Source organism: Cydia fagiglandana, chromosome 13 (genome assembly GCF_963556715.1).
Source record: "Cydia fagiglandana chromosome 13, ilCydFagi1.1, whole genome shotgun sequence".
Lineage (NCBI taxonomy): Eukaryota > Metazoa > Arthropoda > Insecta > Lepidoptera > Tortricidae > Cydia > Cydia fagiglandana.
The window spans coordinates 19,721,505-19,736,897 of NC_085944.1; the positions used below are offsets into that span (position 1 = coordinate 19,721,505).

At 41.5% G+C, this 15,393-nt stretch overlaps 1 protein-coding gene across 1 annotated transcript in view; it reads right to left on the minus strand.

The window, feature by feature from the left end:
- The window catches only part of LOC134669924 (E3 ubiquitin-protein ligase Ubr3), a 113,253-nt gene that overhangs the window by 64,672 nt on the left and 33,188 nt on the right, over positions 1–15,393 (minus strand). The window contains exons 2-9 of the mRNA XM_063527540.1: positions 12,224–12,437; positions 6,378–6,503; positions 4,414–4,564; positions 2,566–2,690; positions 2,111–2,252; positions 1,084–1,492; positions 604–836; positions 55–210 (exon numbers count right to left, since the gene is read on the minus strand). Coding sequence (XP_063383610.1) covers positions 55–210; positions 604–836; positions 1,084–1,492; positions 2,111–2,252; positions 2,566–2,690; positions 4,414–4,564; positions 6,378–6,503; positions 12,224–12,437 — 1,556 coding nt within the window. The remainder of the gene's footprint in view (positions 1–54; positions 211–603; positions 837–1,083; positions 1,493–2,110; positions 2,253–2,565; positions 2,691–4,413; positions 4,565–6,377; positions 6,504–12,223; positions 12,438–15,393) is intronic.

Genomic DNA, 15,393 nt, shown 5'->3' on the forward strand with positions numbered 1-15,393 from the left:
TGGAACTTGGCTCTTTTTGATAGCCGCAGTTTGGAGAGTTGTGAAGGCACTGACCTGGACCCGCAGCGGGTGGTGGGCGAGCAGGGCCAGCACGCGCGGCGGCGGCAGCACGTCCGCCGCCGCCACGCCGAGTGTGCGCACGCAGCTGCACAGGAACGCGGCTAGGTAGCGGTGCAGCGGGAAGTGGAACGACGCGTGCATCGTGCCGGCCTAAGGGTACAACATTCACTATTCAAATGTACGTTAATAAACTACTGTAAAATGAAGTGTTTTAAGTAGACGATCTTAACGCGAAGCAACGCGGTGTGGGAGAAACAAACCGTCGATTCTTACGGAGGAGTCTATCTGACCAAATTACGCTCAACGCGTGGGTCACGCGGCGTGAAGGGAAGCGGGCGTGATCAGTTTGACTTTTACGACGAATATAACGCAGCAGGGCAATCTACGCGCACTTACAGAGCCACCGCGCCGCAACGTAACGGGTTGAATTCGCGTGCCATCACGCAGCTTCGTGGTTGCTTCAAGATCTGTCATTGGCGATACATAAAAAAAGCTGCAATATATCTGAATCGGGCAGTAACAAGAGGATAACCATTTACTGACCTGGAGCGCTCGCGGAGTGGTGCACTGCATCTCGTCGAGCCACTCTTGCAGACAGTTGGCCGCCGCGGCGACGATCCTCTTAGCCAGGGGAGCGTGTTCCGGACTGGTGAGGTGAGACAGCACGGACCACATGGGGTACGCGGCCGCTTCTAGCTCGCAGGAGAACGCGGCGTAGTAGGAGGACGGCTCGAACTCGATGTGCCCGTCTGTTTCGCGGACGTTTACGTTCATTCCTGGGGAAAAAACGTGATTAGTTACAGAGCGATATGGCCTGATATAATTATAGCCACTGGCATTTTTCATATCACTTTGAGATAAGGTCTATATATCGTCTATATGTGGCCGCAGCGTAAAGCTAAAGTCTGTAAAATTTGACTTTTAAATTATTCACCCCGCGATATGGATAAAGGAACTAAAGCCATAGTACTGTATATTAGTTTACACGCTCTACGGGTCGTGGAGGGTATTCTGTACTCTCACCTTGCAACATGGACAGGAACTGGAACCACATCTCGACGAGGGCGTCGTTCTGCAGGAACACCAGCGCCACGCTCTTGTGCGACAGCACGTTGTTGAAGTCCGACACGAGCGGCCAGTAGCAGTGCTCCTTCATCACTCTTCGCGTACAGTCTATCACTTTATGCGTGTTCTTCTCCGGATCGTGGAGAGTATTCTGTACGAGAATCTTTCCCATCATTAGCTTCAAAGATAAAACCATGACGTGTAGGAGATGTAGTTGCTGGACGCAGCGCAGGGCGAGGGCCTCGTTGGAGAAGAGCTGGACGGACATGTGCACGACGCGGTTGGAGAGCATGTCGGGGTCGCCGGCCGCCTCCAGCACGAGCGGGATGCGCGCGTAGTGCATCACGAACGTGCGGGTCAGGTGCTCCTGAAACCAATGTCATTGGTTAATAACTACGATTTTTCTACACTACATTTAAGGCTGATTTAGACGGCCACGAACTCGCCTGCGATTTTAGCTACATTACGGACTGTTGGTTACGTCTAATTCAACCGACAGATCAAAACCCGCAATGTAATGAAACTCGCATGCCAATTCTCGCATCGTCTAAATGAACTCTTAGTGAGGCTAGCTAGAATTATGTGTTCAATCTACTAATAAACAAAATAGTAATTAAAAGGGGGAGGGCGCCATGTGAAGCGGTTGACGACAGTTTTATGACTATGGCGCTCCGCCGTCAATCCGCCTATTGTACGGATCTAGTTTTTATAAGTTCAGTGCGTACAATCATGCAACACAAGTACGTATGAGCCAGATTTCTTCTGACTTGGATTTACAAAAAACTATGAAACCGTAGGCTGAAAGTTCAAACTCATCAGGTGGCTTCTGGTGAAGGACAGATGACACTGGTTATATCTCTGTTTGGAAAGCTGTCTGCCAGTTTCATGTATGTGAGGAAAATAGTTAGTTGAACTTAATCATCAGGTGGCAGTGGGTAGTGTTCATCATGTTACTCTTCTGGTAATGTCCCGACAACAAGCTCACCTTGTAGTCCTGGTCGGGCAGCATGTTGAGCAAGAAGCAGACCACGTTCTGCGGGAACTCGTACTTAAACGTCCAGAAGATGAACTCGTCCAGTAACGTGTTGTGGGAGAGCCGCGGTGCGAGCGCGGGGAGGTGCCGGTATCTGCAACACACAACTCATATTAATCAAATGCTCTTCTACATAATACCGCAAATAACTGCTCAGTAATTTTTTTTACGAGGAGCCGTCTAGTGACGAGTAATGCCAGGAAATCAATAGCTAAACGTATTATTTAGTCAGATTTAGATGATTGTATGAGTATGCCATAAAATATAGTATTAATTAATTTAGGCACTTCATGGCAACTCTTAGTGTCGTATTTTGGCGAGGAAATGGAACTGCTGATAGTTGCTATATCCGATATACCTGCTCGTGGAAGTGTGGATATAAGAAAAATACTTGTATAATAACGTACTCGTCTGGAAAATACTCTGGCGCCGGGAAAGAGTCGAGCGCCTTCTCGTAGGTGCGGTTCGACTCGGCCATGTAGCGGCCGTACTCGGTCTCCGGGAACGGCGGCTCCACCAAGTTTCTATACATCTAATAACAAAATGTAACAGTAAGTAAATAGTACATTATTGTCGAGGCTCGGAAGTAGCTACTTGCAGGCTGAGGATTCGTTTTAAACGGACGACCTTGGGAGTCCGTTTAATTGAATCCGAAGCCAGCAAGTAGCCTTCCAGCCGAGTCATATATAGTGCTTTTCTCAAAAATGGTGCAAGAAATATAAATATCATAGAAATATTTTACAAAACCAACGTTCTTACGTATATATTTTCACAGAAAAAAGTCCTTGCCGCCTTTTTATTTTTTTAATAAAAAAATAGAAGTGTATTTTTCTGCCGAAAATACGCCAACCTATTTGAGACAACTAAATAGTCGCGGTACTAATCATCTGTTTGGCTGTTTAATAGGCCTGTGCCTTCATTTAATATGGCCATATCAAATTTAAAAAAGTTTGGAACTCGACAAATAATGGAATTTGTATGCAACATTGCAGTCCCAAAAGCGAGACTGCAATGTTTTTAACTTTTAAATTTTTGAGTGACCATAAACTACGCGCTTCGCGACCTATTTTTTCGTCGTAAGTCGACCTTGCCGTCCATTTTTGAAAAAAGTTCTTTATTTTTCTAATAACAATACATTTTACATGTCAAATTACAAAGAAATTAAGAAGAAAATTATAATAACTAGGGAACATAAATGATTTAAGATTGTCTAGTATACGAAATAAAAACCGGGCAAGTGCGAGTCGGACTCGCGCACGAAGGGTTCCGTACCATAATGCAAAAAAAAACCCAAAAAAAAACATAAAAAAAAAGGTCACCCATCCAAGTACTTACCACTCCCGACGTTGCTTAACTTTGGTCAAAAATCACGTTGGTTGTATGGGAGCCCCATTTAAATCTTTATTTTATTCTGTTTTTAGTATTTGTTGTTATAGCGGCAACAGAAATACATCATCTGTGAAAATTTCAACTGTCTAGCTATCACGGTTCGTGAGATACAGCCTGGTGACAGACGGACGGACGGACGGACGGACAGCGAAGTCTTAGTAATAGGGTCCCGTTTTACCCTTTGGGTACGGAACCCTAAAAAGTGACCAAGGCCTCCAGTACCCAGGGCCGGAGTCAAACCAGCATACTCTGCATTCGTGCCAGATGCCTAAGTAGCTAGACCGCTCGGCCATTCGGGCCACGGCGGCATGGGTAGAATTTTCTCAAGTATGTACATATATGCAATTTCCTAAGGGCTTTTTGATATAAGAAAGTAATTTGTTTCCTATTAGTATTGTCTAGTTTGTTACTAATCAAACAATTATCATCGAAAATATGAACACGATCGGTCTTGAACTGATAGACTTTACCAATGAAACTACGAGTCAAGTAACCAAGACAGTTTTGTCAACCCAACCAGCTTGGTGTCTGTGTTTGTATAAGGCTAGACCGCAACCTGATTCGTAAATAATAAACCTGTGGTTTTCCTCATTCTTCCGCACCACTCAGTTATTATAATCAATGTTATTACGGACTATGACTACTTAATGTACTTTAACTGTAAGTCAGAATATAATAAACTCTTAACGAAACAGTAGCATCAAATGTACTACTAGAAATTACATACCCTGGCAGGGTCGCCATGTGATGCGGAGCTATTAATATGGATATATAATATGAGGTTTTGTATATTATATTGGATTGTATCTATGGGTCCAAGATCCTGAAAATATATTTGATTAGTGATACAATATGAGGGTACATACCTGAGGGTTGATGAGCGCCTTGGTCATGGCGGAGCGCATCAGGTCGCCCATGTTGTTAAACTCCATCAGCATCTGCACGTAGCCCTCGCACTCTTGGACTGCTATGCGGTAGCTGTTCGATGTAGGCTGTGCTTGGCCCGAGGGTTGGTCGCTGGAAAAAAACGATACGCATTAGAAAATGTCTTGGTGGGATTTGAAAGGGTTAAACTAATTATAATTGACGCAGAATATTTTAAACTAAAATACACAAAGAACGAATATGTACTATAACTTTACTCGTATGACCCCGCATTATAAAGTAATACACGCGAGTGGCAGGGGTTAAAACACTTCAACGTCGAATCGAAACCTTAAGCTCATTTGTAGGGCTTCTTCGTAAAGTGCCTTAAACTACTTTTTATTGGGGTTGAGGCTTTTACAATGTGATGAACTTGCTCAATTGATGTTTATAACGCGCCGTCGCGTATCTTTGGCCTATAAGTTATAGTCAGATGATGAGATTATGTCGTTAATAAACCAAATTTAACAAAACCCTATCAAAAATCTTGAATTCTCATTCACGTTACGCTGAAGCGAGAGGATTATCGGTTCATGTAACTGTATCGCGTAACGTTATGGTAATGCCATGACGACCTCGATTGCAAATGCATGCCGCTGCATTTAAATAAAAATCGGAGGCATTTCAATAGGAGAGAAATGTAGCCCTAAGTAAAAATCTAAAATAAAGGAACTTTTCCAGAGGCATATTCAACCCAGAAGTTCAGGTTCCGAATACTAACTCGATATCAGTTTCTTGAGAGCTGGGGTTCACTTACGATCTCTTGTAACCAAACCACTATTAGTCTCTCTATCAAGGAACTCTCCTGGACAAAAACAACATTTAATTACAACTACCAAACTAGAATAAAATTCGAAATAAGTATTATCTAAGTCCACCAACGAAGTAAAGTTTTAAAAGACATGTGTACTACAACACTACATTGTATAAACAACATCTCGCTAAGACTCTCATGTAAACAAGGCATACACTCTACGTCGCTGACAGGCTCTAGCTAGAGAACAATACTGCAATTTGTCTTTTACACGATGCATTATGGCATGACGAGAACAAATCGTGGTCACGCTGCGCCGATAACGATCGATTAGGAGACCGACTGTCATACGGGTATAACTCACAAATAAGTCATATTTAACGCTTTTATCGAAAACAATAAAGCTAAGATATTAGTGGATCTCAAAAGCGACATTTTATTTTTTAGCAAATAGAAAGATTAGCAAGTGTGGTGTCGTAAATACTACACTACTCTACTATAAGACCCTAACTGTACATCGGTGGCTCTTATTAGAAAAGGTATATATAGAGTCCACCGATGTAGTTAAAAGTGTACATAGTTTTTCAAACGTTCTACTTGTCATATTTTTGTTCGGATGTGTGACAAACGTGCCTTGTGTTGTGAAAGAGCAAAGCAGAGATAAGCTGTTTACCTGACCCGTGCTAACCTTATACATAATGTATCTAAACAGCGCACGTGTATCGTTTCGAGAACGAATAGCTATCTCTATGGAATCGGTTTCAAGCTGATACAGTGAGTGTGTTAGAAATGGATCAGAATGCGTTGCGCAAAACACGTAAACAGAATAGAATCCCTTAGAAACCATGTAATGTCGACAGATACGAATCACTTAGGGTTTCCAAACGCTTCTGATATGCAATAACTTGCATACTTTTCTATCTCTAACTTGTAGTCCGAAATACCTCACAATCAAGCACTAGGTATCAGTTCTAGCATTCCCCAATACTGAATAACAAGTAAAATTATAAGTTTTCCGCATACAGTACTTGATATTTGATAAAATTACGTAGTTTATTTGGCCACTTTGGTATCTAGATATTGATAAATGGTGACTTTATGGTCCGGTCCGGTGGAACATGGCTGTTAGTATTAAGTATGTATGCGCGTTACCTGTTCTCTCTAAAGTGCTGGAGTAGCCTGAGTATGAGTCGCGGCATCATGGCTTCCGCCACGCACATGAGCTCGGCGGGCGCGGTTCCCGGTCGCGGGCACTTGTTGCCGTGGTTGCTGCAGAATCTGGAATAACAAACATATCTCATTATACCACTGCATGACATGGACCGCCGGCATCAGCACGGCTTTCGGAATCAGCTCGGAGCGTTTTTTAGTAGCCAAAGCAGATTTGACTCTATGGCCTTTTAAACAGTCACCATCAAATATATTGACGGTCAAAGTGGCCAAATAAATCGGGACAAATGCTTATTTCTTTTCACCTCAGCAGCTCGAACAAGGGTACTTTGCTTCTTAAAAACAGTGAGCAAAATGCGATTTTGCTCACTGAGTTATTTTGTCTCACTCAGTGAGCAAAATCGCATTTTGCTCACTTCGCTGCTGGGTTCTATTATCTCTGTCCCTCTAGGTATGTTCTCCTTCTCACTGCTTAGGGTGAAAAATTTTGTGTACTACACGAGATCAAAGTTATTTACATCTCGTGCGCTTTTGAATACCTTACTACGCTCAAGATTCTAAATTAGATTCACTCGCTACGCTCGTGAATCTATTATAGAATCTTTCGCTTACACGGGACTCAAAATAAGCACTCGAAGAAATATCAAACTTTGATCTCTTGTTGTACAAATAACTATTCTATGGTAAGAAAATTGTATTACGATAGTATAATATCTATTTGGTCACTCTGATGGTCATCACTAGGTATCTATTTGATGCTGACTGTACCATAGTTGATTTACTTTTGACCATCTTCCAGTAAAATTAAAATTTGCGTGGTATGCCTATACAGCCATTCTAAATATAGACATGAGACAAAACTCTTCTTTTTATTAAAACAAATACGAATATCTTTCCTATATGGACCTCTCGGCACGTGTGTCCAAGCGAGACGGACGATAAACGGAAGGCGTTAGACAGAGCCAGCTGCCGGTTGAACTTGACTTGACATTAGACCTTCGCGGCGGCCTTGAGCATTTCTCGCTGTCTGCTAAAGATATCGGCCTATTTGCTAATTCATGTAAATAAAAGTTGTTGTCGCGGAACCAATTTCAGTTTGTCATATTTTTAGTTATTGTAAAAAAAAAACACAATCTGCCGATTTATCTTTGAGCGTAGACTAGGAATCCTCTAGACCGAGTTTAGAGCAATTATTTCATGCAACGGATGATGCCAAAAATGCGGGGGTGCGCGGGACGAGGTGAACGAAGTCCCGTGCCGTGATTGGTCCGTTCAAATTCACGGACGTCACACAAAGACACTTTCGACTCGAACATGGAGTAAAATTACCGTATGCGTAGCAGAGGGTGCACGCTAGAAAGGCGCATTATTACCGGGAGTGTCGACGGACGAAGGAGTAGAGGGCGTGCACCCAGTAGATGGTCAGATGTGGTACAAAATATTACCCAGACTTCGCTCCAGGCAACAATGCAGATGGCCGAAGATCGAGGGGCCTGGAGAGCAGTGGTAGGAAGAATAACCCATAGGAGTCACGTCCCTCAGACATGAGGTCACGACCACGAAGAAGAAGAAGAAGTAGCAGAGGGGGTAGCGCGACTATGCTAAGTCTGGAGGATGTTTTGTCTGTCTTTAAGCCTTTGGATTGTTATAATGATTATGGCCACAACCACAACATTGGCAAATCAGTGGTTATGAGCAACGTTCTAACGCTTCTAAGGCGCTCACCCCATATTTTAATTTGCCAGATCACGTTCAAAAGCATTTTCATATTGAAAGATGTATTTCTTTTTGTTGACGTATCAAATAATTTCGAGTTTTGGCACATAGTCTGATACGCTACTTCTGACGCTGACTGTACAGAGTACGAGGTACTGGTGGAATAGTTGTATGCTAATGATTTAACTTTTAGACAAGCATCGACGACAGACAACGCAATCTCAAGCTCCGCCAAATTAGGCCCGAGTTGGAGGCGAATGCCGCGACCTACGGTTATTCTAGGTCGCAAGTTCGCAACGTTTAACCTTCTTCGGGGCTCGATTCCGAGAACGTCCTAAATCGATATATACGTTATCAGCCTCTCTATTGATCATGCATATCCCAGCGATAGAGATAGAGATAACGACATTTCGATTTCCGACATTTGCGGTAGGCGCTCAGTCTCCGCTCTCTTCTAAGGACATGCCGTAACTTGGTTGATCAAATGATCTTAGCACGTTTACGTGATGTCACCAAGTCAAAATTGGTTTATTCTATACAAGTATTATTAAATACTACAGAAAAAATATCCCTTCCATCATGAAAACATCGAGAGGAAACCGGACTAATCCCAATAAGGCCTAGTTTAAGTTTACCCTCTGGGTTGGAAGATCAAATGGCATGGTAGTCGCGTTCGTAAAAACTAGGGCCTACGCCAATTCTTGGGATTAGTTGCCAAGCGGACCCCAGGCTCCCATGAGCCGTGGCAAAATGCAGAGACAACGCGAGGAGGATGACCATGAGTATCAACTCATGGTCATCATGGGAAAAACCCTTACTGTCCCTTGAAATTATTATGAAATGTTCACCCCCAAAGAACTAGTGCCCACGCCAATTCCCGGGAGTTGTCAAGCGGACCCCAGATGAGCCGTGGCACAATAAACCGGGATAACGCGAGGAAGATGCTGTTCAATCCTAATGAAATTGCATAACTTTTATGATTTACGAAGGCTGTGTGCAAAAGCAATGCAAAATGCAACTAAGGCCCACTTGCACCATTCCACTAACCCGGGGTTAAGCGGTTAAACTATTAACCTAGTGTCAAATTGTATGGCTAACCATGGCAACTCCTGGTTTAACCGGTTAACCCCGGGTTTGTGGAATGGTGCAAGTGAACCTAAGAATAACTCATAAACGTGTGGTGTATTTAGTTGGCATAGACATTGCAAGTTTACATACTTTATCGCCGTATCAGTAACATTGAAATTATCTAAAACTGTAAATACGTTCACATTACTACATAGCTTATTAAATTATTAATTTAAAGCTGTCAAATAACTTTCTAGTAAAGTGGACACGCTCATTAATATTAATTAGATTGATTATGACTTATTAATTACTCCATAAGTAATAAATAATACAATTAATACATTATCAGTTTCACACACTAATTACTAACCAAATGTAGGTATTCGACCTTTCATGTACCGCGTTAAAACATTTTAATATTGAATCTATAATAAGTGGATTACATTATTTATTATAAATTATTTATTCTAATGCAGACCTAAGTTTATGTTTTTAAATCTGTGTGTTCGAAATGCATATACATACCTAGCGATTTATCTTAAATCTCTTTTAACCTGAAGATATTGTATGGTGATGGCCAAACACTGTTTTACTCATATATATTACTAACTAAAACAGCGGTCGGCAACCAGCGGCCCGCGGGCCGCATGCGGCCCGCGAGCCTCCCTGACTATTTTGTATGTAGTATTGACAAAATGACAATGTCTGATAAATTCATAAATATTAGCAAAGTGCGGCCCACGTCCACTTCGTTAACTGCTATAATGGCCCTTGGCTGCTAAAAGGTTGCCGACCGCTGAACTAAAAGATTACTAACTCGATCTTAACATGCTGGCTCAATTCGAAAAGAGCCTATGTGTATATGATAGGTGTACACCGTGCAGAGACTCATTACACTTTGGATTACAAGAGACAAAGTAGCTAATTATCTTTTCATAATATTCATCAGGTTAACCAGCAACAGCAATTGTTTGCTGAATATTGTTAACGTTTATTTGAGCTCGATAAATACTTAAACGTCTGTTTACCGGGGAAGCAAGTAGAGGTACCCTCATCGTCGCATTGCCTGACAATTTATAATCATAATATAGCAAGTTGCTGTTAGCAACAATACCAACAATGTACCTATTTACTTAGCAATGGCACATCGTAATAACGACTTTTTATTACAGTATTTACCGTAGACCGAGATTATGGGGCATGGCGCACTGATGCGTCCGATTATACGCGCATAGCGTTGTCTCGCTCAAACTACCGAATAGATAAACTTTCAATGGGAAGTAATCCACCTGTTTAAATAATTGCATCATAAATGAAGCCATGCTAAAGATACACGATCATATAGGTAAGTATATGTTATGCTTAAAATGACTCATACAATACCTACAAGACTCCTTCATCTTTGCTTGTGAGTGTGACCTACCAACAGAGTAGGAAGTATGCCCAATATGGAAGCACATCAATAGCCAATCCCGATGAGCACAGAGTCAGAGCCATATTAATATCGTGTAGGCGATCCTGTTTGAGCCCGTGGAGTGGGTCACGGCGAACCGATGATAAAGCGATATTGAACAAATAAGTCACATGGACTTTTAAGGCCTACCAACATTAATATAGGTATGTATGTACCTGCAAACATGAATGGAATTTTCAGCATCGCTCGAATATGCAAGAGACAACTCAACGTTATATTGAAGATCCTTTCTTTGAATGGATTTGGAAGGAACCGACGCCTTAACCTTGTGACGCCAATCTTCTTGTCCACGGGATTACCTACGGAAATTACTGAATATGATTTTATTCTCCAGATATTAAATCACATTTCGAGTGCCCAATTGAATACGTTACGAGATCTAAATTCGAGTGAATATCTGCTTATAAATCTCAATCACTTCATCTGTAGTGTCATAAAACTCATAAATTACAATATTTCAATGTTTTGATGCGAGTTTTATAACCACTGAGTCAGTTTTTTGTCATAAGTGTCATCATATGAATGACTAACCGCGCCAAAGTGACTGGATTTTCAAAGATACTTAAGTATATATTATTATGTGCTCATCAGGTGAGGTGATCGTCCATACAGTTAACCATTAACCAATCATTCGTAAACCTTACTGCAAACACTTAGGTCCACCTATGGTCAGTTACTGTTAGTACAGTTTTTTGTGAAGATGCATTTAATAAATTTAGGTAATGACTAGTCACCTTACATATTCACTGCGCATTGTGGCATCGACAGACCGCATTGCGCGGATATTTGCAGTGATGAAGTCACCCACCCGCGCATAAACTAGTATTGGATTAGTGAGAACTATCTGGTCAGCTGGCAGGCGGCCATTTTTGAGACGACGAGAGACTGCTTACGATCAAATGTCCGAAGAAAAATATGCCCAAGCCCTGCGGTACAGTTTTGTGCGGTAATATTACAGAATGTCGATATTTCTCATTGTCTAATAACACCTGACATAATTAATATAGCTAGCCAAGACTGCCTTTCCACTGGGACTGTGACAAGTGCTAATGAGAGGAATGTTGATTCAATAGTATTGGTTCTAATCCACATCTCTTCTCTGCTCTGCTGGATTACAACCTATATGCTATTGGTTGATTGCTTTCTCTCATCTTGGTTCACCTCCACCTCAGTGAAAAAGAAGCCTAACTGAATATTTGAATAAAATGCCACCGATCATTGTAATGCCGCTTCTAGGTATGTAGGTACCTAATGATAATTAGGGGACGATAACAGCAAAGCAGTTGACGTAGCATGGCCAAAATTGATAGAGATGAAGACAGGCTATCTTTAAGTAAGAGTGGTCGCCGCGGTGGAAGCACTCGCGGCAGATGGACATGCAGGGCGAGATGCACTTGTCTAATGTACGCTCACCCGTCCTCCTTCATGACGGAGTTGTCGCCGCAGTCGCACGCGCCGCCGGCCTGCGACAGGAACATGTTGAAGTCGTGCGTGGAGTGGTCGCCGCGGTGGAAGCACTCGCGGCAGATGGACATGCAGGGCGAGATGCACTTGTCTAATGTACGCTCACCCGTCCTCCTTCATGACGGAGTTGTCGCCGCAGTCGCACGCGCCGCCGGCCTGCGACAGGAACATGTTGAAGTCGTGCGTGGAGTGGTCGCCGCGGTGGAAGCACTCGCGGCAGATGGACATGCAGGGCGAGATGCCGCACGTGCGGCAGCGGTACGCGACCACGCGCGGGATCCACACGAGCCCGCATTTGTCGTGCTTGTCGTAGCTGCGAACTGTTGACAAACAAATAAATATTCGGTCACAATTTGTTACAATAACAAATACAGAAAAGAAGTTAATACATTTTTAAAATGAAGCGATACTCATGCGTCAAAGGACCTTGGCAATACAATAGTGGTAAAAATAGTAAACAAAATTATAATTTTTTCTAGACACATAATTTCATAACAGTGATACGGCAGTTTTTAATCACTTTTCGTTAAGTTTTTACAATTATATCTACAATAGTGTGAGTGTTCTTGTTTACAAATCGATTGTTTAGGTATATTCTTTATCACTCCTCGTTAATCTGACTTTAGTTAAGCCTCGTTATGCATATGTACAAAAAACGAAACAATAGATTCAACGCAAATGACGCGGCGAGAACCAACGTGTAATAAATAGTCAACACGGTGTTTTTGGTACAGTCGTATTCAATTTGATATAAGGCAAAAGTGTCTCTAACAAACACTAATGCCAAAATTAGAGATAGGAACATTAGGAACAAACGAACACCCACGGCTTGTTAGAGTTGACAGACGTTTATGCTGAATAACGCTATTATTTAGTCTATCTATATCATGCACAAACAGCAACCGACTAGGATATCACAGTTATCATCATAGTATGTCATCACATCATCTGATGGACTCTATTTCGGACCTTCATGAATACCTTCAAGGTTCATGACTACCCTACCTAATTGCAATTGCTAACCATTACTGCTCTATGCTGTATCTGAATACATAAAAGTGTTGCTTTGAAGGTCCGACAAAGAGAGATCTCTAGGAGGATCAATAGATTCGACTGTACGTTAGTGAGATCTTGATAATCGCTACTCTGTTAGCGGCATACTCCATTAGACACATGTACCGATCGATCACGTACCACAGACAAATTGATGAAAACTAATACGAGCGATGATTGATCGTAATTACTAACAACAACTTCTCTGGCCAATAGTGGACTTTATGTATAGGGAAGGGGAAAACGAAGTATGGCCATGGTACTTCAGATCGACGCCCGAGCGGTCAAACGGTACGGTAAGTACACGATGTTCGACTATATCGCAAATATATGAGACATGACCATGATAAAAGACATCGCGATGATCTCGAGAAGCAGAACACAGATTATTTTTTACAAAAATTACAGATATAAGATGAGCCATAGAGGCTAGCAGTACAGTACAGTACAGTTAAGTTCTAAATATGTATACAATTTTTCACTCGACTGTACCACTACCATCTGGCATCTAATACTATGTCAAAGAAGCTGGTCCATAATGTCGATAACTCTGTTAGGTACCATCACGCTCCGCGATTGTTAATTGTTATGCCATTTAGGGTCCTAGCTTTAATGTTCGTTTTATACTTTGCGTTATGGAACATCCATTTTAGCTAGAACCCCAAATGGCTCAACAAACACGGAGCGTGACGGTACATTAGCGATTTCACAAGATCACGATTGTATTATCGTTGTCGACACTGTTAGTGTGATCTAAGAATTCTAACAAATCATTCGTAAACTTTATTGCATGGATATAAGCTCCACCGAAGGTTAATTAAGAGCGTTGCTATTAGTAACGATAGTAAATTCGGACTGAATCTGCATCAGTTGCTATAGAGCTGATTAAACTCATAAACTGACGGTGACTCGTTGAAGCACATAACACAAACAGCCTTCAAATTAAACCACAATATTTCACGCGTACTCACTGACCTTCAGTGGCCCTTACCTTTAAGGTTTAGAAATTGTCAGTCAACCTGTGCATATGCATAGAACATGTATGTTGTTCCCTAAAGATCCATTTAGAAATGATAAATCAATGGAACGGGCTCATAAGCGGCATACTTTGATCACTAATTTGCAGAAATGTTTCAGTCATGTAAGTTTACAACTGTGCAACACGGCTAGAAGAAAGTGAGAAATGCGTTTCAAGTTAATTATGTCCGCTGCAATTGTGTTGCAGCTATGTTAACAAAATAACATAAGTACAATTGATTTAATGCAGATTGCACATTACCTGTGACTGATTATTAACAAACAAATTTTCATCAGTCACATTACTAATTATAAATAGTTGGTTACGTTCTCAATAAGGTGAGGTGGGTTAATGCCGAACTATTAAATTTTCTATGATACAGAGCGAACTTTATGTAATTGTGTATAGTGCAATAGTTCGTTTCTTAAATTATTGATATTGTTAGAGACGCGCCAAGCATATTAATGAATAATGACAAAGTGTGGTCATGTCAACATTTGTGTCTAATTTCTATGGAAATATTTATAACGATTATGACGCTCCTTCAATTTGTTTTGTTCTAGCCGATGCAAAGTTGGCTTAGATGGACTCTATATCATTACATGGTCATTTTGCCAAGAGTTAAATACACACTGATAAAACTGAAAATTGGATACATCGGTCTCGGTAACATTATTGATCGCGTTTTCCGCATAGATATTTCTGAACCCGGCCGTACCACAAGTATTGCACGACTGCGCCAGATTCGCGGTGGCGATGACCACGAAACCACCGCGTCATCATGTATAATTACTATTTTCATTCAATACCGCTTGAGTCGTTCGATCTCAATCAGAAACTTAATTGAGAGATCACTTGTCCGACCACGCTCATAGAGTCTGATAGGTGGTCGTATTAAAAGTTACATGTACAGTCAGCTTCAAAAGTTGCGTATCAGACTATACGGCTTTTAAGTTTACACACGACATTAAACAGTCAAGAATTTGCTAAACTCTAGCTTAATTATTTAGTCTGCAACAGACCAAAACTTTCAGGCAAATTATTCGGTTTGTTTTAATATCATTATTTATCGATGAAAGTTATAAGATAGACTGGCCATGACCATGACCCTTCTAAAAATCGTTACAAGTTCACTTTAGATCAAGCAAACACAACAATCAATCAGCAGAGTTTACAACGAAATAAGTTCTAAAATTAGTCGCAAA